Genomic DNA, 25,370 nt, shown 5'->3' on the forward strand with positions numbered 1-25,370 from the left:
GTGCCCGGTTGTTTTTTGGGTCGAGCTCATGGAGCGTTCGGTGGCAATCTGAACCGAATTAGTTGATAGGATAGGGGTATACCTCTATTTCGAAACATTTTCTTTTAAGCGACTCTTCATAATTTTTAGATTAAGAAAAACAAGATTTTTTGTAGCTTTAGGATTGCACTGATTTTGAAAGACAAATCGAGTTTCTTCCGTTCAAAATTTTTAAACCAAAATTTTACAAATATGTTAAAAAGAACTGTGAGCCATATTTAAAAATGGAAGTATTAGCATGTCAACTTTTAACATAAAACCAATCATACTCCTGATCGATGGCTGCCACGGCCACGGCGGGCGACAATCATTGAACATTTGACAATAAAAGACGACAATCAGATTGGCCTCTGCACGTGTACGGGACAAATAATTTTTCCGGGGCGCGCTTAATTCAACGGCCATTAATGAAAACAAAATGTAAAAAAAAAGGCAAATTCCCCGTCCATTTAAACCGGGCGGCACACACGGTCGCTTGCTGCGGTGCCAGATCTAATTCATCAATGGCGCTGTTGAGCTGAGGCACTTGAGTCCTGAGTGCCCCCCCCCCCCCCCCCCCCCCCCGGCCCGCCCGGAGCCGCAGCACGACTCCAAAGCTGTAACTTCCTACCTTTTTGAACTCCTCGCGATGGTTGGGGGAGGAGGGGGAGGGGCGCTGCGGCGGGTGGGGAAGTACGAGGTCGGGCGGACCATCGGGGAGGGGACGTTCGCCAAGGTCAAGTTCGCGCAGAACACGGAGACAGGGGAGAGCGTCGCCATGAAGGTGCTCGATCGCTCCTCCATCCTCAAGCACAAGATGGTGGATCAGGTGAGGAGGATTTTAGTTTTCTGCTTCGGTTAGATCCATCTCTTATTAGGTTGGGAGGTAATTAGAGAGAGGAAATGGGAATTTAGGGGTTTCGAGATATATAGTCACCAGTTTGGTTGGAGGGAATGGGAATTCAGGAAGGATTGGGCGTGAGTTCCCATCATTTTATTAACAGGGGCGGGGATGGGAATTGAGAATTAATCGATCTATGTAGAACATCTCCACCCTTCATCATAACTTAACCTGTCATCTCTTGGTTCATTCCTGATGAATTCGCACTAAGCAAACAAGGAAATAAACACCCCTTTAAAATTCCCACATGTAATACTCGCCCGATACGAAGCAAGTCATTGGAAGTAAAATATTATTTCCCATCGCTAATCTCATTACTACTCCCTCGTCTAAATTCTGATTCCCCATCCCAAAAGTTACCAAACACACCCGAGTTGTTTTTGTTAAGTGTCATGCACTAGCCACTCAGTGCAACCAAAAGTCTGCTTGCAATTCACATATACACTTCAACATCCCCTCTAATGTGAGGTAGGAGACTTACAGGTATAACTCAAGAGGCCTATGCATGGACACAAAGAGGTGCAGTAACAATTTTTAGATAAACTACAAAAGCCAGGACTTGAACTCAAGACCTTAGCTCTGATACCATGGTAAGCTACATGGACTAGCCGAACTGATTGAAAGGGCTAGGCAATCCACATGTACACTTCAACAATTTTGTCTGGATTGGGTTTGGTGACCGACAACTGGGTGTCTCTGCCTCTGTCGTTCCTTCCAAATGCTCTTGGAGTGTCTCGTGAGCGCATCTATTTTGATTTTTAATCCGCGATCAGCAGATACTATGATTGGTTGGTGTTTGCCTTGGTGCTAGAAAGCGGTAGACGGAGGAGATGTTCAATCTGACCATAGCTGGTCCTTATATTCTCTGGCTGAGGACTTCCTTTCTTATTTGCCGAGGATTTGAGGCATTTCAACTCTTTTCCTGGTGTTTCTTCTCCAAACTTCTGTGTGACAGAATTGTGAATAAGATAAAAAAACTTTCACGCATTTTTGGTTTGCTCATCTATTTTCATATTTTGGTGTCCACGGTACCAAATTGGTAGAGGCTAGGGTTCTACCAGGTCTCGGACGTAGGTTGTAGGGGTGGAAGTGCGGGCTGCAAGGTTGGGGACGCCGGCGCCGTCGCAGCGTGAGAGAGAGAGAGAGAGAGGCGGCTAGGGTTTGGGGTTCTCGTCTCCTGAGGGAGACGACAACAGAATATACTGTTTATTGTCTGCTTAATATCGAAGGGGTACATGTGTTTATATAGGAGGACGGCCTCCACTAAACCCTAGATAACTTGGACTCTAACTTGGACTCTAATATAACTTGGACTCTAATATAACTTGGACTCTAAGATAGGTAAGATAACTTGGGCTAAGCCCGTAATTAACCCTGCCCATTGGGCGTCCTCCGTTGGTACGTTGTACCGGTCATAACAACGGTTGCATGGAAACATTTCTCCCTGCCTTTTTACTGTAAATTGTAATGGTCCTAAGTTTGTGATTATGAAGAGGAAAACAGTATCTGCTGCATAAGTTAATTGATGAATGAGCACCATTTTTTTAGGGTGATGGATTTAATCTCACATGATTATTGTATGCAGATCAAGAGAGAGATATCCATAATGAAGCTTGTGAGGCATCCCAATGTGGTCAGATTACACGAGGTATGATATCTGCTTCTTTCTGATAGCTGTTCGTATTATTGATATATTTTTTCCCGTTGTCTGCCTTTGAGTACCAGCAGGATCATTACGTGCTATTCTGTTATGTGCAGGTTTTGGCGAGCCGAAAGAGGATATTTATAATCTTGGAGTTCATCACTGGTGGTGAACTATTTGACAAAATTGTAAGACTCCACTCTTCTCAGTGATAATTGTCATTGTCAGTCTTGACTTGAGAGTCGACCTATGAAAATTGAACTAACTCTTCGGTTTGTTGCTTGGATTTCTCTGGCTCAGTCCTTCTGGGGTGTACAAACATGATTTTTGAAACTTCATTCTGTTTTTTCTGAGCATTTTGCTTAAGTAAAAAGTATGTGTAGAAAGGGGTGAAATACCTTGAATCATTAAACGCTAGCAAGACGACACATTTTTCTCCCTAGGTACATTTTGTATATTTGCTACAATGCATGTGGTTATATGCTGCTTGCGGGCTACATTCTCTGGATGATGCTTATTGCTGTTACTTAAATACGAATTGGGTCACTTAGTGTCTTCACTTCATCTATTTACTGAGATTATTGGTGTGAATTCGAACCTAACAGCTCTGTAAAAACAACGATTTTCAGATTCGTCATGGGAGACTCGGTGAAGCCGATGCACGTAAATACTTTCAGCAGCTTATTGATGGTGTTGATTTTTGCCACAGCAAAGGAGTCTACCATCGAGATCTAAAGGTGATCATTGACAGTGAAAGATGAGGTTTTCTGTAGTTCAGAATTTCTAGGCCTGTTGGACTTATTCTGCATGTTGTATGCAGCCTGAAAATCTTCTCCTTGATTCCCAAGGAAATCTTAAAATTTCAGACTTTGGACTCAGTGCATGGCCTGCACAGGTGCATACCTTTCTGAAGTTTTGTAGATGCATTACTGATTTTAGTTCGATTCTTGACTTGCTTAGTTGGTCATATGCAGGGAGCTGCCCTTCTACGTACTACCTGTGGAACCCCAAACTATGTTGCCCCAGAGGTACTTCATCTGACTAACATGGTTTGAGTTCTTCTAGTTAGACATCACTAAACCTGTCCACTGCAAGAAAACGATGGATTTGAGATTTACCTCTACTACATTTTAATATGTCAGTAGTTTTTGTTGCCTTTGGATATCAAATCTTACTAGGTACTCGGTGAAGTCCCTTTATCATGGATTTGCTGTCTTTCTTTCAAGCTTTGAGTCTCAATGCATTGACAGGTAGAAATATATGTTCTACTAGGAGTATGTACTCCCACATTAAAATAAACATCTTAAACAAAAATATTATACCTCTATCATTCTGAATATACCTCAATACAAGTTCCACGAAAAAAAATCATCGAAGCCCTTAGTTTATGAAGTATACCGTTTTTACGTACAAAATGCAGTTTGTGTGTAAAAGGTATAAAACATGTGGTCTCAAATGTAACTTTCCATTGAACTCATTCTGGGGTATCTAGTAACTATCAATGAAGTACACCCAAAATGACTTCATCTATGTGGTATATAAGGAGGGGGAGCATGCCCGCCCGCCCGTACACGCACATACACACGAGCGTTAAGCTCCGCCAGTAGTTAGTCTTGGTCTCCTGGAGACCGCATGCTCCTTCTCTAGCCCATGAAACTGCCTCCGCTTGAATGGTGTTGAGCAGTGAAGCGATATTGGGCCTCTCGCCATTGAAGACAGCGGCGTTTCTCTGCTTTCAAATCCACCATGCTGTCAACTTTATCAATGAGGATGAGCCCTTCCTTAGCAACGGTGGAATGGAGTCAATGCCGGACTACCACCAGTCGATGAAATTATCTCCAAAACAGCCGACATGAGATGATTGTTATATTTTAATTTAGTGTTCCGTTGTCCAATTTTGAAGTTTGAACTTGTACCATTGCACCGTTATCTAGTTATACTTAAGTTCATCACTCACAAATGATTGGGTTGTTGATCTTTTACAAACACGCAACCAGTAGCTATCGTGGCGGCATGCATATGGCATCCTTCATGACAAGAAGGTCACACAAAAGCTAAAACGTAAGTTCTATAGGATGACGATCAGAACTGGGATGCTATATGTGTTAAGCTTCATGCACTAGCCAACGCAACCAAAAGTCTGAACTGATGGAAAGGGCTAGTGCAATACACATATACTGTAACACCCTCTCTCACGTGTGACGGGGAAGACAAGTCAACACGTGCAACCGGAAGAGAGCGACGGCACGCGAAACTCACGTATGACTCAAGAGGCCTTTACGTGGACACAAAGGGGGGCTACCAGCAATTTTTAATAAATTGCGAAAGCCAGGACTTGAACTTAAGACCTTAGCTCTGATACCATGTTAAGCTTCATGCACTAGCCAACGCAACCAAAAGTCCGAACTGATGGGAAGGGCTAGTGCAATCCACATATACTGTAACAATATGGAGCAAAGTGTTGGCCTACTAAGAGACCACACATCCAACAAATGAGTGTCACTGAGATGCGCATGCTAGGGTGGATGTGTGGCCATACAATAAAGGACCAAATTAGGAATGCGGGAATATGTGATAAGGAAGGAGTGGCACCGATTGAAGAGAAGCTTGTTCAACACGGACTAAGGTAGTTTGGACATATCCAAAGGAGGCTTGCAGAAGCACCAGTGAATAGTGGTATTCTAAACAGTAGCAAAAATACTTGAAGGGGTAGGGGGGACCAAAGTTGACTTTGGATGAGGCAGTAACAAGAGACTTAAAAGTTTGGAATGTACCCAGGGATTCGGCTCTTGATAGGACTGCATTGAAGTCAACAATCCATGTATCTAAACCTTAATCTACTTTACTTTATATACTTGTACTTTCTATCTTCTCTTTTGGGTCCTCATAGTTTTTTTTTTGGGTTACCGTACACCGAATTTATCGCGCGCGGGGTGGGTGGGTGGGGTGGCGGGGGGGGGGGGGGGGATAGAAGCATGGCTTATAAACAACTAGGGTGATCAGAGTATCCGGAAGATTAGTAGGAGGTTTAGCCGAGGAGGAGCTTATCTTTGCACATGTTTCACTCAGAAGGGGGTGGGGGTGGGGGGCGTGATGGCCCGCTGACGCTCCGCCACGGAGCCTACCGCAACTTGCTTGGGACAAAAGGCTTTGTTGTAGTTATTGTTGTTGCAACGAGCAACTATCGCTTATTTTCTTTGTAAGTTCATTGTTCTTATTCTTTGTCAGGTATAGCTACTAATGCGTTTTACCTGCCAAATATCTTATGAAACAGGTTCTTAGTCATAAAGGATATGATGGAGCACTTGCTGATACATGGTCATGTGGAGTTATTCTATATGTCCTGTTGGCAGGTTATCTTCCCTTCGATGAAGTAGATTTGACTACGCTTTATGGGAAGGTTTGTTTCTTATAAGCTCATGACCACTTTACTACTCCCTCCGTCCCATAATATAAGAGCGTTTTTGACACTACTGTAGTGTCAAAAACGCTCTTATATTATGGGACGGAGGGAGTAGAAGTCAACCTCCCTCCTCGCGGTATCTGAATAGAGGTCGTTCTGAGATCCGTGTGGTCAATCATTTGAAACTTTGACTGTATGCAAAGTTACACTGGTATTTGACATATAAGAGTAATGTCATTTGGTTTTTCTTGCAAGTTATGTGATCCAGACAGCGCAAAATAACCAAACATACTACTTGGTGTGTAGATATTGATTTGTCGATGTAACTGCTATTTGTGCTAGTAGTTAAACATCATAGAATGTGACAGTAAATCTGCCACAGTAATATAGTGACCTAGAAGCTGCTTCCCCAACCATGACACTATTCCAACTAGTGAAAAATATAGGCTAAGTAATTGAACGTCAACAGCCTTAAGGACAAACTACAGAACTGCAACATTTGATAGGGGAGAGGCAGGGGCCACAAGGCAGCATAATTACAACAAGGAAGGCTTGGTGGCTTGACCTAGCGACCATAGTGATTCTTATACTTTGTTAATTTGTTAGCTGCAAGGGAAATACAACATTTGTAATCTAGTAGAGATTCTGTAAATATAGCTGTTTGTATTCAGAGATTTTTCTATCACCTGTGTGCGGCTGTGGCAGAATTGTATGTAGATATTTATTACATTCGGTTTGTGCACTAATTGGTCAATGATATATGTGTTCTTGGTGGCCAGAACAGTTCTTTTCTTAGACTTTTGTGGAAAGTGTATTTTCTGTATATTAGTCTGTTTTTCCTAATGCAGATTGAGAGCGCAGAATATTCATTCCCAGCTGTGTTTCCAAGTGGCGCTAAGTCACTGATACGTAGAATTCTGGATCCTAGCCCAGATACAGTAAGTGAAGTTCTACAATTATTTAGTCTTACATTTGTATTAATTTCTTAAATAGTTTATATTTTGCTTTAAAGTTTTGTTAGCAATTGACGGCATCTTATATTTTTTAGATAATGGAAGCTTTACACCCATCCTCGGCATGATCAGATGCATATGGCCCAACTTATTACATCCTTTATTGCAAAGTCACCAAACAAATATCTTTCCAACAGAAGGGGAAACTAAAACCAGCAAAATACTATAACAAACATGCCAAAGAACACTCTGAATACCAAGAAACCTGTCACCGACAACATCTCATATTTATCTCATCTCTTTTCTTCGAGAAAAATGCAAAAGCCTTGTTTTGATGCATTGTTGTCAGGAACTTTTACAGGCCCAAAGAAGGGCACACCCGGTTTACAACACGGCACCCCTAGCCACTAGACACCATCTCATTCAGTAGGAAAGCCGCAAGACCCTTCGGGCCCGCCATCGTCCATTATCTGGCCTTTGATTTGATTGTGCCGAGAAGGTAAGGCAAGCTGAGTTGATCACTATCAAAGATGATTGTGTTGCGATGCTTCGAGATGCACTATGGCACCAACATGTTGGCCGAAGAAGTGCTTTTCCACGTGGCGGTCTGGACAGAATGCCACGTTGAGGCCACCAGTACATGAATCCGCCCAGCTCATCGGGGTGGCACACCGTCGAGTGCAATCAAGCACCTCGTGCTACACTGTGGGTGAGAAGGAGCATCTGATGAGGATACGAGCCATCATCTCCTCCAATTGATCACAAAGCAAGCAACATAGCGCGTGTTGCAGGCCTCGACGTGCCTGGTGCTTGGCTGTCCAGCAGGTGAGCCACGAGAAGACCTTGACCCTTGGGGAGCCCAAGAATCATAGTTCAGCTTCCAGGAGCTCGAACCAACCGCTCCCTGAAACATGATGTCATAGCAGCTCTTGGACGTGTTATACAGGGCAAACCATAGGGGTGGCCTGATCTTCACGATCTGGTAGCGAATTCAAGGATGAAGACAAAGAACAAGAGGGGAACAATGGGAAAACACATATAGGCTAAGATTCACCACCAAGTACTCATCTCATAAGCCAAAGTCAATCCAAGAGGTGCCTCTTTGATCCAACAAACAAACAAAGGGAAAAGAGTAAGTTCATCCCAAAATCCAAAGAGATGGAGGTCTTGTTATTCCTGGAGGAATCTTCTCCAATGGATGTCTTGATCACTACAATGGTGTCTTCTCCCTCGGTAGCCGTTGACTCCGGAAGGGGAGATAGATGAGCAAAGCTCTCTCTCAAATGTCTCTAATGCTTTGCTGACCCTATATCTGAGGAGTACGACTTATATAGTCTAGGGGTGAAGGGGGAGGTAGGAGAGGGAGAGACATGGGTGGTGGCCCCTTCCACTGTGCGAAGGCAGCTTGCTGGACAGTCCGGCACTGGAGTTGGCCTGGCTTCCTTTTGGCGTGGGCGACTTATGGGCTGGAGAGACAGTGGAGCCGAACAGTCCGGTCTGTTGGGGAATGGCTAGTGGGCGAAGTGGCTAGGTGGCCTGGACTATCTGGCCGTTTGTTTAGGTCCACTTGGTCTGGCCCGGACTAGCGCCAGATAGTCCGACAGTTGTCCGTGTGCGCTCGGCCTCCTCGTGTTGTTAACTCGGATTGTCCAGTCTCCTAGCTGGAACAACCCCTTCTGTTCTTCATCTTCTCCTTGCTTCTTGTTTGTGGCTTGGCCTTCATCCCTCACTTCACCGTTTTTGATGCCTTCGCACCTGATTATGCATACGAGCTCAGTTTTGTTACAATATATGTGGATTGCACTAGCCCTTACAATGTTAAGCTTCATGCACTAGCCAACGCAACCAAAAGTCCGAACTGATGGAAAGGGCTAGTGCAATCCACATATACTGTAACAAGCTTGAGGTACCAACCATGCCTCACATGAATGAATAAGAAGCTCCGAGAGGACTGAAATCACCTCGGTTTGGATGGCGCATGCACACACCCTTGTCATGGGTCCAATTAAGCTTGGCGGTGAGTGCATGGTTATGTTTGTGGGATGCTCCACATCACAGTGCCACTGGAGGACGTCGGGAAAGTGGAAAGTTGGGCCCTGCGCACCATCCGCTAGACTTGGATGTACTGCCAAAGGACTGACGGACTCAAGGCCCCTCTTGTAGAACCTCGGGATCGACACTATGCAGATCTAGCATCCTTCGCTAGCCTTCGCATAATATCGATCCTAAGGCGCCACCTTCACACAACGAACACGTCAAAACATGCACGCCATGTGGTGGAACAGTCGACATAACAACACAGATAACGAAAATAATTTGCAACAACAACAATTACATATACAACTCTGAGGAGTCAAATGTAATGAATGAAAACAACAAGGGCCTTTCAACCAAGATACAACTCGTACAACGGAAGCGAATTGTACCTTAGACAGGTAAAGAATACAAATGCCTTAAGAAGGCTTAAACAAAAGCAAAGGGTGTCCATATCCCCGCCCAAACCACTATGTGCGATAACAATCTAATGTCGTCCATCAACAAACCCACACAGATAACGAAAATAATCCTCAACAACAATAATTACATATACAACAACTCTGAGGAGTCAAATTTAATGAATGAACACAACAAGGCCTTTCAACCAAGATACAACTCATACAACGTAAGAGAATTATAACTTAGACAGGTAAAGAATACAAATGCCTTAATAAGGCTTAAACAAAAGCAAAGGGTGTCCATATCCCTGCCCAAACCACTATATGTGCGATAACCAGCAAACGTCGTTCATCAACAGACCTGCTGCCTGAATCGCTGCCAGCCATCCAAGGAAAAAGGAGTAAATTAAGCAAGGTGAAACTCAGCTGTACTTGCAAGACTTAGGCAACCCTAAGCTAGAATATGCAACATGTTTCAAAGGAAGGGGTAAAGTTGTTTAGCGGCAAGCACATACGCTACTCTATTAGAGATAAGATGAGAGCGCGTATAAAAATAAAGAAGCGGAGCACTACTCAACTATCCACCTGCCTAACCGCAAACATAATACAACCTTGTCTTCCCCCTCGCATCTCCCATGAGCGCAGGATTCAGCCACCAGCGTCTCGCCAATATTTTGGTTACGGATAGAACTTAGAGAGCTGAAGGGCCTTGGGCGAGCCAAAATTTTGGAGCTTATCCAAACAGAAACGTTCGTTCTTGTCAATGCCTATTTTTTGGTCGGGCAGCCCCTGGCTCTGATCCAAGCGGATCCTTAGTCCAATATACTACCATTTGCTGACATGACCTGTTGTTCATTATGTAAGGTTAGGATTTTACTTGGTGAATGACGTAATTTTGGCTTTGTGACACTAGTCATGATCAGTTGATCGGTTTAAGGCATCTGTTTGTAAACAAACTGTCTGGGTTCACATGTCACCTAGACTTTTTTAATTCATACCTCCCGTTAGTTTCCTTCTGCAAAAGAAATTCTTTATTTTATGTCGATGTACCTGCTATGAGATGTACAAAGAACAAATATAATTCAGCGAATATTAGTTATGATATCCCTAACATGCAAGGACGTTCCGTATTGTGTAGTTGCTATATTTGTTAGTGTATTCTCTGTTAGAGTTATAATATAAGTCATGTACCCTTTTGTATTTATCCCAATATATAAGGAGTTTCCTGCATATAGTCCATCACCTGTACATGTATATATACCGGCCCATGGCCTCATGGGAATACAAGTTGCTTATTCCTAACATGGTATCAGAGCATTAGGTCTTTTTTCGCACGCGCAACTCGTGCTTCGATCCAATCTCGTCTCCCTGCAGTCACCATCCGTCTCGATCTGGAGGCCGACTGGACGCCGTTCCTGTCCCGGCGCCCAGCCCCTGCTCGGTTCGGTCGCCTCAGGCCGACTCCTCCTGCCTCGATCTCATCTGGACGGTTGACGTCGCGAGCGGCAGTTCCCGATCCAGTTCGGTCTTCTCCGGCGTCGTGAGCGGCAGTTCCCGATCCAGTTCGGTTTTCTCCTGACTCCACCTGCCAGATTCGGATCCTGCAACCGCTGTTTTCGTTCCCGATCTGGAGTCAAACCACGGGACAGGGAGCGGCAGTCACCTGATCCAGTTCGGTCCCATCTGGACTCCACCTGCCAGATCCTGCCATCGCTGATCTTGTTACGGTGTTTTTGTTCCTGATCTGGAGTCTAACCAGTCAGCCCTTGCACCGCTGGATCAATAAAAAGCAACCTGCTGATCCTGTCGCCCAGATTGCCACCAGCTCCCGATCTCGTCGCCCCCCGCTGCTGAATTCATCGGATTTCGCCGGATTCTCCTGTCTCGAGGTGATCTCCAAAAAAATAAAAATAAAAATAAAAATAAAAAAATGTCTGCTTTATCCGGCTACGTTGCTGTTCCTCGTTGTCCGGTGATCTTTGATGGCACTAATTACACCGAGTTAATTGGCTTCATGCGCATTCACATGCGTGGCATCCGCCTATGGGGTTTTCTTTGGCGAGGTCTGCTGTCTGCCATGCCCGGTTCCTCCCGTGGCTCCCACTCCGCCGACCCCGCCGGCTCTTCCTGCGGATGCTCCTCAGGCCGCAAAGGATGCGGCAAAGCTTGCTGATGAGGCCGCTATCCGTGCTTATGATGAGAAGGTTTTGGCTTATGAGGAGGCTCTTCAGACGTATCATGGTGCTTTGTCTGCTTACACCCAGTGGCTTGATGATGCTCGTGCTACAGCTGTTCTCACTGCTAGCGTTCTGCCTCAGTTTGCCTCTGAGTTTCTGGGCCTTCCTATTGTGTTTGAGATGTGGACTCGCCTTCGTCAGCGCTATGAGCCCTCGGGTGATGCCTTATACCTCTCTATGGTCCATCAGGAGCATGCTCTTCAGCAGGGTAACTCTACTGTTGATGACTTCTATGCACAGAGTTCTGCTATCTGGCGCCAGCTTGATTCTCTCCGCAGTGCTGGTTGTCGTACTTGCCCCTGTTGCCAGTTTGTCCAGGCCGATTTGGAGTTTCATCGCGTCTACGAGTTCCTGTCTCGGCTCCGTAAGGAGTTTGAGCCCCGGCGTGCTCAGTTGTTTGCTCGTGGCCGTATCTCTCTCATGGAGGCGCTTTCTGAGATTCGTGCTGAGGAGACTCGCTTACGTGGTGTTGGTTTGCTGGAGGTTCCCTCGGTACTCGCTGCTCGGGCTACTTCTAAGCCATCTGCTGCACCGACCCCTTCTCGCTCGAGTGCTCCGCCGCTCTTGCCCACACCTTCTGGAGGCTCAGGTCGCCCCCGTCCACATTGTGGCTACTGCAACAATGATGGTCATATTGAGTCCAACTTCTACACGAAGAAGAAACACTTGTGCAAGGCGCGCTCATCATCTACAGAGACCTCGTCATCTACCTCGACAGCTTCAGCCATCGCTTTGGTTGAGCACGATATTTTGAGACTTAAGCGTCTGCTCCCTGCTTCGGGTTCTTCCTCGACGGGTACTGCTGGTTCTGTGACTGAGGCTTCCCGCACTGAGCAACCACCTTCTACACAGTCAGGTACATCCCCATGGGTTTTGGACTCTGGAGCTTCCTTTCATATGACTTCTAATTCTTCCACTCTGTCCTCTCTTCGATCGCTTGATTCTCCTGCTCATGTCCTCACCGCTGATGGTACTCCCCTTTCTGTCGTTAGTAGAGGCAATCTTACCACTCCTTATTGTGTTCCTGATGTTGCTCATGTTCCTCGACTTACCATGAATCTGTTTTCCGCTGGTCAACTTGCTGATTCTGGTTGTCGTGTCATTCTTGACCTTGAATCTTGTTCTGTCCAGGACCGTCGCACGCACACTCTTGTTGGGGCTGGTCCTCGCTATCGTGATTCTGAGGGTCTTTGGGAGTTGGACTGGCTTCATGTTCCTTTCGCTGCTCACTCTATCGCCAGTTCTTCCGCTTTGGTCGCCTCGGCTACTGGTTCCTTCCAGCAGTGGCATCATCGACTTGGTCATCTGTGTGGTTCTCGTTTGTCGTCATTAGTTCGTCGAGGTCTTCTGGGGTCTGTCTCAGGAGATGCCTCTTTAGAGTGTCAGGGTTGTCGTCTTGGCAAGCAGATTCAGTTACCATATCCACATAGTGAGTCAGTGTCTAAGCGTCCTTTTGATTTAGTTCATTCTGATGTATGGGGTCCGGCTCCCTTCGCTTCGAAAGGGGTCATAAATACTATATTATTTTCATAGATGACTTCTCTCGTTACACATGGCTTTATTTCATGACTTCTCGTAGTGAGGTGTTGTCCATTTATAAGTGTTTTGCTGCCATGGTTCATACTCAGTTCTCTTCTCCCATTCGTGTGTTCCGTGCTGACTCCGCTGGCGAGTATATCTCTAAGATGTTGCGTGGTGTTCTTGCTGAGCAAGGGACTCTTTCTCAATTCTCATGTCCCGGTGCTCACGCTCAGAATGGCGTGGCTGAGCGCAAGCATCGTCATCTTCTTGAGACAGCTCGTGCATTGATGATTGCTGCCTCTCTCCCGCCTCATTTTTGGCTAAGGCCGTCTCCAGCTCCACCTATCTCATCAATTTCCAGCCTTCCGCTGCTCTACATGGTGGTGTTCCTTTCGAGCGTCTTTTTGATCGATCTCCCGATTATTCGATGCTTCGCTTGTTTGGTTGTGTTTGTTATGTTCTTCTTGGCCCCCGCTAACGCACCAAACTGATCGCTTAGTCTGTTGAGTGTGTCTTCTTAGGCTATAGTGATGAGCATAAGGGCTATCGTTGTTGGGATCCTATCGGTCGTCGGATGCGTATCTCTCGAGATGTGACTTTCGATGAGTCTCGTCCCTTCTACCCACGCCCATCTTCCTCGACATTTTCAGTGGAGGATATCTCTTTCCTTACATTTCCTGACACACCTATCACACCCGTCGAGCCTTTGCCTATTCGTTCCCCTCCCTCTACTTCTCCACCTCCAGTCCATTTGTCGCCACCATCTTCCACGGTCTCCTCGTCTAGCATGTCACCTGATTCTACACCTTCATCTCCGGTGACTTTTTTGTCGCCACTCCCCGATTCTACCTTGGCGATTCCTCCTTCCATTGTTCCGTCTTTTCCTCAGTGTTACACTCGTCGTTCACGTTCTGTGGATGCCTCTGTGGATGTGTCGTCATCCTCGTCGCAGCCTACTTATGGCTTGCGTTCTCGTCCTCGTCCGCCTGTTGATCGTTTTGGATTTTCCACCGCTGGTGCTGCTGTTCTTGAGCCGACTACTTATCATCAGGCTGTTGTTCATCCTGAATGGCAGTTTGCGATGGCAGAGGAGATTGCTGCTCTTGAACGCACTGGTGTGTGGGATCTTGTTTCCCTTCCTCCCGGAGTCCGTCCCATCACTTGTAAGTGGGTCTACAAGGTTAAGACTCGCTCCGATGGTTCTCTTGAGCGTCACAAAGCCCGTTTTGTGGCTCGTGGTTTTCAGCAGGAGCATGGTCGTGATTATGACGAGACTTTTGCTCCTGTGGCTCATATGACCACTGTTCGTACACTTCTTGCCGTGGCCTCTACAAGCCACTGGTCTATCTCTCAGCTTGATGTTAAGAATGCTTTTCTTAATGGTGAGCTGCGTGAGGAGGTGTACATGCAGCCACCACCTGGGTATTCTGTTCCTGATGGCAATGGTATGTCGTCTTCGTCGCTCTCTCTATGGGCTTAAGCAAGCCCCCCGCGCCTGGTTTGAGCGTTTTGCCTCTGTGGTGACTGCCGCTGGTTTTTCACCCAGTGTTCATGATCCAGCATTGTTTATTCACCTTTCTCCTCGTGGTCGGACTCTTCTTCTTCTCTATGTTGATGACATAGTCATCACTGGGGATGACCCCGAGTATATTGCCCTTGTCAAGGCCCGCCTTAGTGAGCAGTTCCTTATGTCTGATCTTGGACCTCTTCGTTACTTTCTTGGGATTGAAGTCTCTTCTACCTCTGATGGCTTCTTTATATCCCAGGAAAAGTATATCCAGGATTTTCTTGCTCGTGCTGCTCTTACTGATGAGCGCATTGTTGAGACTCCTATGGAGCTCAATGTTCACCTCTCTGCTACTGATGGTGATCCCCTGCCTGACCCGACGCGTTATCGTCATCTTGTTGGCAGTCTTGTTTATCTAGCTGTCACTCGTCCGGATATCTTTTATCCGGTTCATATTCTGAGTCAGTTCGTCTCTGCTCCCACATCGGTTCACTATAGTCATCTCCTCCCTGTTCTCCGATATCTTCGGGGCACGATCTCTCACCGTCTATTCTTTCCTCGCTCCAGTTCTTTACAGCTTCAGGCCTATTCGTATGCTACGTGGGCTAGTGATCCTTCAGATCGCCGTTCACTTTCTGCTTACTGTGTTTTTCTTGGTGGTTCTCTCATTGCCTGGAAGACGAAGAAACAGGTTGCAGTTTCCCGTTCGAGTGCAGAGGCTGAGTTGCGAGCGATGGCTCTTTTGACGGCAGAGGTGACTTGGTTACTGTGGTTACTTCAGGATTTTGGTGTTTCTGTCACTACACCGACTCTGCTCTTATCTGACAGTACAAGTGCTATTAGCATTGCGCGCGATCCTGTGAAGCATGAGCTCACCAAGCATATTGGTGTTGATGCTTTCTATGTGCGCGCTGCTGTGCAGGATCAGGTTGTTGCTCTTCAGTATGTGCCTTCCGAGTTACAGTTGGCGGATTTCCTGACGAAGGCCCAGACTAGAGCACAACATGGCTTTTATCTCTCCAAACTCAGCGTTGTTCATCCACCATGAGTTTGAGGGGGGGGGGGGTGTTAGAGTTATAATATAAGTCATGCATCCTTTTGTATTTATCCCAATATATAAGGGGTTTTCTGCATATAGTCCATCACCTGTACATGTATATATACCGGCCTATGGCCTCATGGGAATACAAGTTGCTTATTCCTAACATTCTCAACTTACTATGTTTCTGAATTGGAACAGCGAATCAGGATAGACGAGATCAGAAAGGATGAATGGTTTAAGAAAAATTATGAACCTGTCAGAGAAGTAGAAAATGAAGAAGTCAATCTTGATGATGTTAATGCAGCTTTTGATGATCCTGAGGTATATAGTTCTATTCACCATATTCCTAGAATTCATTTGGAAGGAAGGCATTACATATATATTTGTATAATACAATGCTCAGCACTTGGTTTCAGCTATATCCCTCGCAAAATTAGAACAGTGACGTGACATTAAGGCTTAAGGAATAAGGACAGTTTATGGCCTCCACCCTCCAATCCATACTCGTAGAAATATGTTGTGCTGTTATGGATATGTAAACTATATTTTGCTTTCCTCACCAGTGATTTGTATGATTTTTTTCTCTCTCAGTACTCAGTACCCATGGTAAAAAAACTTACCCATTGTACTTCCACATATTCACTGTATTCGATACTAAAGTATCTTTGGCAATCAATAATTAAGCAAACCATTTGTTATTCTTTTGCAATTATCAAGATATAAGCCAAAAACAGACCACCGACTTCCCTCTCTTTGACCTAACAGTCACATATTGACCTTCAGCTTCAGTGGCCTTCTGCTTGGGATTGCTTATCCAAACAACTTATTTTAAGCCAAATGGAGCAAGCCGACTTACACATATATTTCCTTGCTCATTCTTAGATCGGTAAATATAAGATAGCCTGAAAACCCTTAAAATCTCCATGATGCGCATGCATGCCATGCCCATGCTTTGATAAGTATTAGGTAACCTATTAATGTGGATATGTTTTTGTCGTGGAAACTGTCAGAGTTTACACCTGTATTTGTTTGTCTTGGATCAGTAAGTGTTAGAGATGTATACATTTTTTCATATATTAGTTGTGCAGTATCCCAGTTGTATAAGGGGTTTCATGCATATTTACCACACATGTACGTGTAAGTTACTGGCATATGGCCTCATGGAAGTGACATTTGCCTTCATAACTATCAAGGGCTGATGTTTATGAGATCGGTAAATATAAGATAGCCTGAAAACCCTTAAAATCTCCATGATGCACATGCATGCCATGCCCATGCTTTTGATAAGTATTAGGTAACCTATTAATGTGGATATGTTTTTGTCATGGAAACTGTCAGGGTTTACACCTGTATTTGTTTGTCTTGGATCAGTAAGTTTTAGAGATGTATACATTTTTCCATATATTAGTTGTGTAGTATCCCAGTTGTATAAGGGGTTTCATGCATATTTACCACACATGTACGTGTAAGTATACTGGCATATGGCCTCACGGAAGTGCCATTTGCCTTCATAACATGGTATCAAGGGCTGACGTTTATGTTTCCATAAAAAATGTTTCCTTGATCTCTTCTCAACCGATCAAAATTCTTGTCGGTCATACCACTTGATGATTTATGAAACTATGTTCCGTTAATGCTTTGAGGAAATGAATTTAATCCAACATCTAGCAACCATTCATTTAGTATATAAAAATTAGCCAATATGTTAAATAAACTCTGGTGTGCTTTATACTTCCGGTTGTTGTAAATTTTCTTGTCTTCGTATTTGTGATTTCAGGAGGACAGTGAACATACTTTTGACGATGAAGCAGGCCCTTTGACACTCAATGCATTCGATCTAATTATTCTATCTCAAGGGTTGAACCTTTCGGCCCTATTTGATCGCCGACAGGTATTATGCAAGCCACTTGTGATGCCGAATGTTTTCACGTGGAAATCATCTGAATTGCCAAACACACTTTATTTTAACAATATTAAGAGTGAGTAATATGTGAAGAGTGAAACTTGATTTGTTCTTCATAAGTTGAGTGAATATTTGATCTACTGTTGTAATTTGTAAACAAATTAACCTCCCTATATAGTATGCGTAGTACAATTTATAACCAATTTGGTTGAAATTACCTTTAACTATAGAAGGAAAAGTGTTAACCAATTTATAACCCATTTGACGAATAACAGGTATGAGTTTAATATTTGCTTGAAGTTATAGGTCTCCCAACCCCCACTCTAGGTGTTATTCTAACGGAATATTGGCTCTATGACACTGACATATCACAGGTTTAAAAAAATCACAACAAAATTAGACCCACTTGTTACCATTTTGCATCCAAATTCTCCAAAGTTAAGTTTTTACTATCCGCTAATTCATACTAACGGAGGCCCCACCCCATCATCAGGCCTGTGTTGCCTATGCTTGCACCCTAAAACGGTTGCACTACCTTTTTCCATGTTGCCATCTTCTAACCCCTACAGACCTTATGAACATTATAACTTCTGAAAGCTAGACTCCATGATTTCTTGTCCACTGCACTGGCACAGTCATTGCAGTCAGCTCACTGCTCTCACCAGCTGCACAGCCATTATCAGGAGTCCAATGTATGGCTGCGGTGTTGCATGAACAAAGGTGTTCACTCTCATTTTGGTTGTTGCAGCAGAGAAAAAAAATCCTCGCAGGATTCAAAATGCACAAGCCCAGTCTCTCTTATCTCAGATTGAAAATAAGATCATGAGAAACGAAACCAAGCTATAGCAGCAGTGCAGGACAACCATGGATCCAAGCAGACGAGTCAAGCAGCCTGGCACTGGAGTTCCAAGCATGAAGCAGCAGCTTTCCTCCGTGCTGTGTCTCCCCTCCATTACCATGAGGGGAGCAGTGGACAACAAACTGGGCAGCAGGAATGCTATGGATTGAAGGCCTGGTGCTAGGCGATAGGATTGCAGGATTTGATGATTCAATCTTAGATAAATTTTGGTGCAAGCCAGTTTAAACAAAATTAGATAAGGGTGCTTTTTTTCATTTCCAGTACTCAGTTTTTGGAGAAAGAGAATAACAGGAAAGATGATAGCAGAATCCAAAGGAATGTGAAAGAACAGAAGTTGCTGTCAGGGCCTCCCCTTAAGTTTTTTCTCTCATAAAATGTGTTAGAACAGAACTTCACAAATTTTTGATGGTATTAAAGCGTACAATAAATTTCTAGGTTTTTTCTTAAACCGTTTGTTTTGATATGACAGGAATTTCATATTCCCATTCATGAAATTCATGAAAAAATAGAAGAAAAATCTCCAAATTGACATCAAGAAAGAGCAATAGAAACCAAATCTCCAAATTGACATCAAGAAAGAGCAATAGAAACCATAGCATATGATGAGATTTTTCTGTCAGGTTGGTCGAAAATTGTATGCAGTTTAGTCCTGCCAGTATCACTCGCTATCACGAGGTCCCATAATCTGAATTATGATAATTAATGTGCAATGTAATGTGTAGAACAGGGTGAAAATGACACAGTCATAATAAATTAATAACTATTTGCAGTGAAATTCAAACCTGTATGTATTTTACAGACCATAGTAGTTTTGCAATTTTTTACCAGAAAAAAGAAAGGCAAGAAAAAGTGGTCCAAATATAGGAAATTAAGAGTACCGATAGTATTAAGCACACTTGTTCATATGTATTGAAGTTCTGACAGTCGAATTAATGAAGCTGTTGCCGTCCAATTAGAGATAATTCCTATATGCAATTCAGATATAAATTTTGATGTATGTTTGGACCATACTTTTATGATTTCGAGAAATCTTGTCTGGTATAATCATTATTGACATGGTCATGGTTCTGATATTTGGGTATTTATAGATTTATGAAGATTTCTCAGACCTAATAATTGTTTCTGTTTGCTCTGCAGGACTATGGCAAGCTTCAAAATAGATTTTTATCATACAAACCAGCAAATGTTATATTGTCAAGTATGGAGGTTGTTGCTCAATCCATGGGGTTTAAGACACATATTCGCAATTATAAGGTAAGGTTTGCTGTCCTGTCTGTTCTGTCATGTGGATAATAGCAACCTTCTGACACTAGATCTTAACAGACAACTGGATTTTCTATTCATTTTATAATGGTTAGCATGTACATTCCCTCGTATCAAATATAAGGCGTTTCTTGCATGTCCACTTTTGAAACTTTGACCATAAATTCTGCCTACATTATTTCATTAACGGTTTCAAAATATTAATGACAACATGTGCTTCCGAATACAAATCCAATGGTATCAATGTGTATAACTATCCCTCACATTTTCTAATAATTATTAGTGAAAGCATCAATTTCGACAGTCAAAACATGGCCTATATTCTAAAATGGGGAGCAGCTTATTTTTCTCAGTATGAGTAAGACTTCATTGTTCAAAATATCGTCCGATAAATCAATTCACTAGCCGATTAATCCCCGCTCAGTGGGTCACCAATTAATCAGTTTATCGGCCGATTAACTAGCCGGTTCGTCTATTAATCCCCTACTCGCCAGCCAACCAAGCAGTTTCCAGTTAAGATTTCCTGAACATTGAAGACTTGGATCTTTTTTATTTTATCACGATTATTTATACTTAATCTAAGTACAGAGTATTTAATTTTCAGTTCTAACAATGGTTAACAGTTTAGAACTGTATCACCAGTGCTGTAACTCTTCATTTTGTTATTTGATCCATTTCGTTGTACGGTTTTGCATTGTTCATTTCTTACCTACACCATATAATTTTTGATAAAAATAATTCGCATCTGGTCATAATGTTATGCACTTTCTTTATACCCAAATAACATATCGGAGGTCTTATTTTTTTTCTTTCTGGATTTGCATTTAACATGTACTCCTTTTATTGCTAACGAGTTTTGATTACTGTTGACATATTTTAATTGCTTATAATTAGTTTCACTATTAATATATACAGATGAGGGTGGAAGGTCCAAATGCGAACAAGACTAGCCATCTCACAATTATGCTTCAAGTGAGTCTTGCCCTCTCCACAGTCATTTATATCTCTTGTTCTAGCTGTATAGTTTTCTCTTCCTAAACTTCATCTGATTTTGCTCTGGTTTTAGATTTTTGAAGTTGCCCCGTCAATCTTTATGGTGGAATTAGAGAGATCTGCTGGAGATACTTCAGAGTATAATAAGGTCAAGACATGTTATTCTTTTTTTTCTTTGAGAAAACGCAAAGACTCTGCGTTTCATTTCATTGAAAAGGGAGATAGTTTAGCAGTACACGCCTCTGAGGAGGAGGCTCACATGTTATTCTTTTAGCATATTCCTGTAACTGGCACACCTTATATTATTACTTTCTGTATGAGGCAACTTTCTAGTCTAGAACAAAACATGAAGATCCTAATAAGCAGTTGTTAAGTACTCCCTCCGTCCCAAAATTCTTGTCTTCGATTTGTTTAAATACGGATGTATCTTGTTGTGTTTTAGTGTTAGATACATCTATATCTGTTTAAATCTAAGACAAGAATTTCGGGATGGAGGGAGTATATGACATCGACTAAAATATACTCGTAGTATATATATCGATGTTTGTAGTAGCCAGGTGTAGCTGCTTATTTGGCATATTATCTTCCGGAAAATTGTAAATCTGCTAAATGCAATTTGCTTCTGGTTTTGCTGGGCACGCACAACTAAATATGGATTTTATTTTATTTTGTCGTTGCAGTTCATAAACAACTACTGCTCCAAATTAGATGACATCATCTGGAAAATTTCTGCTGAGAAGGGAAAATCGAGGACATCCCGGCTATCGAAGCGCTAATTTATGCACCTAGCAGCCGCAGCCGCTTGTACGTACAATTTATCTGTAACCATGTGGGTTTGCTGCAGGTATAATGCGTAATACTGTTTTGCTTGGATTACGTACACCACGGGCTTGACTAATGGGTGTACTAGTGCAGTTTATCATAACTGATCTATGATCTTTTAGTTATATACTACCCCGACCTGAAAGGTCTTATATTTGTTTACACAGGGAGGGGGCGGTTGTGTTTAGTGCCATGATTGTATACTAGGAGTAGTAGAGTCTGTACAAAGAGGTCCATCTTGTAGTTCCGATCACTTTCCATGTACAGAAATGTGCCAGACAAACTGTATTTCACTTGTATCCGGGTTTGTTCGGGGAGAGTTGAGATAACTGATGTGACTTGTGTACTGCTACAACATTTGTTGCTTTCGTTCCATTTCCACTCTCCAATTTGTTAGCTTGCATGAGCATGAATGTATTGCAGTAATCTTCAATTTGATCGGATACCTAATTATCAATTGGCCAGTGTTATCGTGTGCATATCTTTTCTGTTTTCTGACGTCTAATCCACAACGTGAGCCGGCAATTTATGCGAGCATCATATGGAACTTCAGGATAAACAATATGAACTATTCCAATGTAGAATCAATGCAATATAAGTTTGACGTAAGATAACCCATGCGGAGAAAGTACTAAGCTGAAACAACCACCAGCAAAGTGAGATTGCCCAGCCACCGTTACCGTTCTTTTTCATTTTATTTTGCCAGCCACCGTTCTTTTTCATTTTATTTTGCCAGCCACCGTTCTTTTTCATTTTATTTTGCCAGTCACCGTTTCTGGCCACAGCAAAGTCTTGCTAAATCCTGTTGTAGATCAAACAACAATGATCTGGATTGCCATGACATAACTTGCCTGCCTCGTGAATTAAACTGCACTCACCAGAACACCAATCGACAATAAGCCATCACTACGTGAACAACAATTGACATCCACTCAACTGAAGGAGTAATCTGGTGTATTCACAAAAAGAAAAAGGAGTAATCTGCTGAGAAACTGTCTTTTGGTACATCCTCCTGTATATGTTGCTCCTTCTAGCTGAGCATGGATTTCCCTTTGTCAAGAAGCCAACCATCCTTGTCACAATTAAGATCTTTATGAATACGATCAGCATGCTCAAATACATCTTACATTTTCAGACAGGGAGTATGTTATACAATTCCTGCTTTCCGATTTCTGTGGATTCTACTCCCTATGTACCAAAACACTTCTAATTCCTGTGTTTTCCTTTTTTTTTTGGTTGAAACAAGATCCCCACCTGAATATATTGCTCAAAAAGCTACCAAAGTTAAGAGTCACCCCTTGAGCTTTGGCTGATAATTCCTGTGTTTTGTATATCATGTATTCCAAACAGGCCCTAGCTTGTATGCACGGTATACAAATATTATTACAATGGAACTGCAAAATACTTGGAAGAAATAAATTCCACGGTCTTAACATCATTTGTTCCTTCTGGTCCAGTACAGCATGATTAATTTGTACCCGTATATGAATGTGCGTATGGGTCATAGAATGTACTCCATCTGTACTAGTTTTTTCCAATTACAATTATTTAGGTACAGAGGGAGCACTTGGTAGAATGGTGGTGGCTAGTATATTCTTTCTGCTGTGGAGACGGAGTGAAGGAAGACAACGATAACAGTGATGTTATCTTTGCTGCCCCGCGCTGCGGCCTCAGTAGCCAGCCTCTTGGAGCACATTCCAGGCTCTTTCACTGTGTCCTTGATGATGGAAAGAACGTCCTTGTTGCCTACCACATCCCAGAGTCCGTCACTAGCCATGACCTACAGCACATCAAACAAATTACCGATGAATCCTTGATGCTATATTCCACTACATTCATTGGAACTTGCTAGCACCCACACTAGATATTTCTCATCAAGGTTCACGAGTATATAATTAATTTTTAAAAGACCTTATATAAGTAATACATGCAACATTTTGTTCATGGCTTCATGCAACTCAGGAACAGAATTTACATATTAGAATCATCATATCCATAATTTTTTAAATTGTCGTATCCATGATATTTCCCCAAACATACTCCCTTCGTCCCAAAATAAGTGTCTCTGATTTAATACTCCCTCCGTCCCAAAATAAGTGTCTCAAGCATGTACTAGCTTTAGTAAAAAGTTGTACTAAACTTGAGACACTTATTTTAGGACGGAGGGTGTACAACTTTAGTACAAAGTTGTACTAAATCAGCGACACAGGAGTATTATCTTTGCTTGGGCTCCTTGGGAGCGCCCCAGAGTTTCACACCGGTAGTAAATTTACGCCTGTAATTTACCTGTCCCTGGTCTTCTTCATTCAGGAAAAAAGATGACAACAGAAGTTTTCGATCTGAATTAGTTGACGCATCCTCTATACAATAATTCGGATCAGAGGGAGTATTTTAATTCATTTAAGAGTGTGCCGAGTATAAACACTCGATTCATATTTTACAATTTACAATTATATATTGCTAAGCATTTGTAACTAGCGCATGAGAGAAACACCATACCAAAGCAAGTACTTCAAGCTGATATAATGAAGAAATAGACATCAATGAACTAATAAGCACATGATATAATTGTGTAGTACACGTATAGAGTTTAATGTATTACAAAGATATATCACATTGATGTAGGATAGCAAACCGAACACAGCAACATAAGTAAGGCTAATGGGACAAACCAGGAACTCGTCATCAGCTGATAAATCAGTTTCAATTATCTCAGGCAATGCTGTCACTGCTGGCTTGAGATCGTCATCGCCAATTGACCTTGTAACCTGTCAAGAAGAGACATTACTTTCTGCAAATTACAATTTATTCTGTAAATTTTTCTACAAGACTACAACAGTCCTGAAGCATCATTTATCAGCATAATAGGATAAGAAATGATTTTGACGCAATTAACCACATTGATAAATCTGTAGATGATTTTCAAAATAAATAAATCTGTCTGGGCGGGGGTTTGAGGGACTGAATCAGGCCCTGCTGATCTTCTGCCAAAGAGATCAGATGCCTCGGTCCTTAGGGACTACCGCCTGATCAGCCTCATCTACATCTTCGCCAAGTTGGTGGCGAAAACGCTGGCCAGCAGGTTGTCACCGAGGCTGGGGCCTTAGGTTGGCGTTCATTAGTAAACACTCTATACATAATAGCAAATGGGACAAACCAGGAACTCATCTCAGCTGATTAATTACCTGTACTGACTATATATTGCTGATCCGTCCGTGAATGAGTAAGAAATGAGATGATAAATTAGACTAAGTACCTTTAGCGCATCCCCTTCTTCCTCTATGCCGATCTACCTGCCCCAAAACCCCACCAACCCTAGCAATTCATCCCCAAATTTCCCCATTTCAAACTCGGGGCATCACATGCCCCTCGAGTCAAGTTCTTCGTCTGGCTTGCTTGCCAGGACTGTTGCTAGACTACCAAGCAGCTCAGGTGTTGAGTCTGCGACCAGTCGGAGACAATGGCCCATCTCCTAACGGGCTGTTCTTTCTCGTTGCAGAAACAAAGTTGTCCCTCATTCCACGTCTCGGTCCGGAAAGGCACGTCCTCCACCATAATGTTGGCGGCTTGGTGCATCTCGAAGCATCGCAACACAATCATCTTCGTCGACGGTCAACTCAGCTTAGCTCATCTATTTTACGCGATCAAGACGGAAGCCATCAATGGGTGACAGCGGGTGCTATTTGTTAGAGTATATATTATATAGCCATGTACCCTTTTGTATTTATCCCAATATATAAGGGGTTTCCTGCATATAGTCGACCACCTGTACATGTATATATATCGGCCTATGGCCTCATGAGAATACAAGTTGCTAATTCCTAACATAGTATTAGAGCATTAGGTTTTTTTTCCTCGCACGCGCAACTCG

The 25,370-nt window shown here is 43.0% G+C and overlaps 2 protein-coding genes across 6 annotated transcripts in view; one reads left to right on the forward strand and one right to left on the reverse strand.

Moving 5' to 3' along the window:
* The first annotated feature begins 524 nt into the window (after positions 1–524).
* On the forward strand, positions 525–21,880 carry LOC123443681 (CBL-interacting protein kinase 8). Of its 2 annotated transcripts, XM_045120179.1 has the most exons (14): positions 525–847; positions 2,505–2,567; positions 2,678–2,749; positions 3,191–3,298; positions 3,382–3,456; positions 3,536–3,589; positions 5,836–5,961; positions 6,813–6,902; positions 15,858–15,980; positions 17,437–17,550; positions 19,559–19,675; positions 20,600–20,656; positions 20,751–20,825; positions 21,358–21,880. In XM_045120179.1, the coding sequence occupies exons 1-14, from the start codon at positions 668–670 to the stop codon at positions 21,451–21,453; spliced, it is 1,350 nt and encodes a 449-aa protein (XP_044976114.1). In that variant the 5' UTR covers positions 525–667; the 3' UTR covers positions 21,454–21,880. The 2 variants fall into 2 exon arrangements, with proteins under 2 accessions (XP_044976114.1, XP_044976113.1); XM_045120178.1 differs by lacking the exon at positions 21,358–21,880 and having other exon boundaries at positions 20,751–21,053.
* A 923-nt stretch (positions 21,881–22,803) lies between these two features.
* LOC123443680 (protein kinase and PP2C-like domain-containing protein) overlaps positions 22,804–25,370 on the reverse strand; it is a 40,960-nt gene continuing 38,393 nt past the window's right edge. For all 4 annotated transcript variants that reach the window (XM_045120174.1, XM_045120173.1, XM_045120176.1 and 1 more), the window contains 2 exons: positions 24,172–24,267; positions 22,804–23,279 (listed from right to left, as the gene is read on the reverse strand). In XM_045120174.1, coding sequence (XP_044976109.1) covers positions 23,085–23,279; positions 24,172–24,267 — 291 coding nt within the window. In that variant the 3' untranslated portion in view covers positions 22,804–23,084. The remainder of the gene's footprint in view (positions 23,280–24,171; positions 24,268–25,370) is intronic.

Source organism: Hordeum vulgare, chromosome 3H, assembly GCF_904849725.1.
Source record: "Hordeum vulgare subsp. vulgare chromosome 3H, MorexV3_pseudomolecules_assembly, whole genome shotgun sequence".
NCBI classification, from domain to species: Eukaryota; Viridiplantae; Streptophyta; class Magnoliopsida; order Poales; family Poaceae; genus Hordeum; species Hordeum vulgare.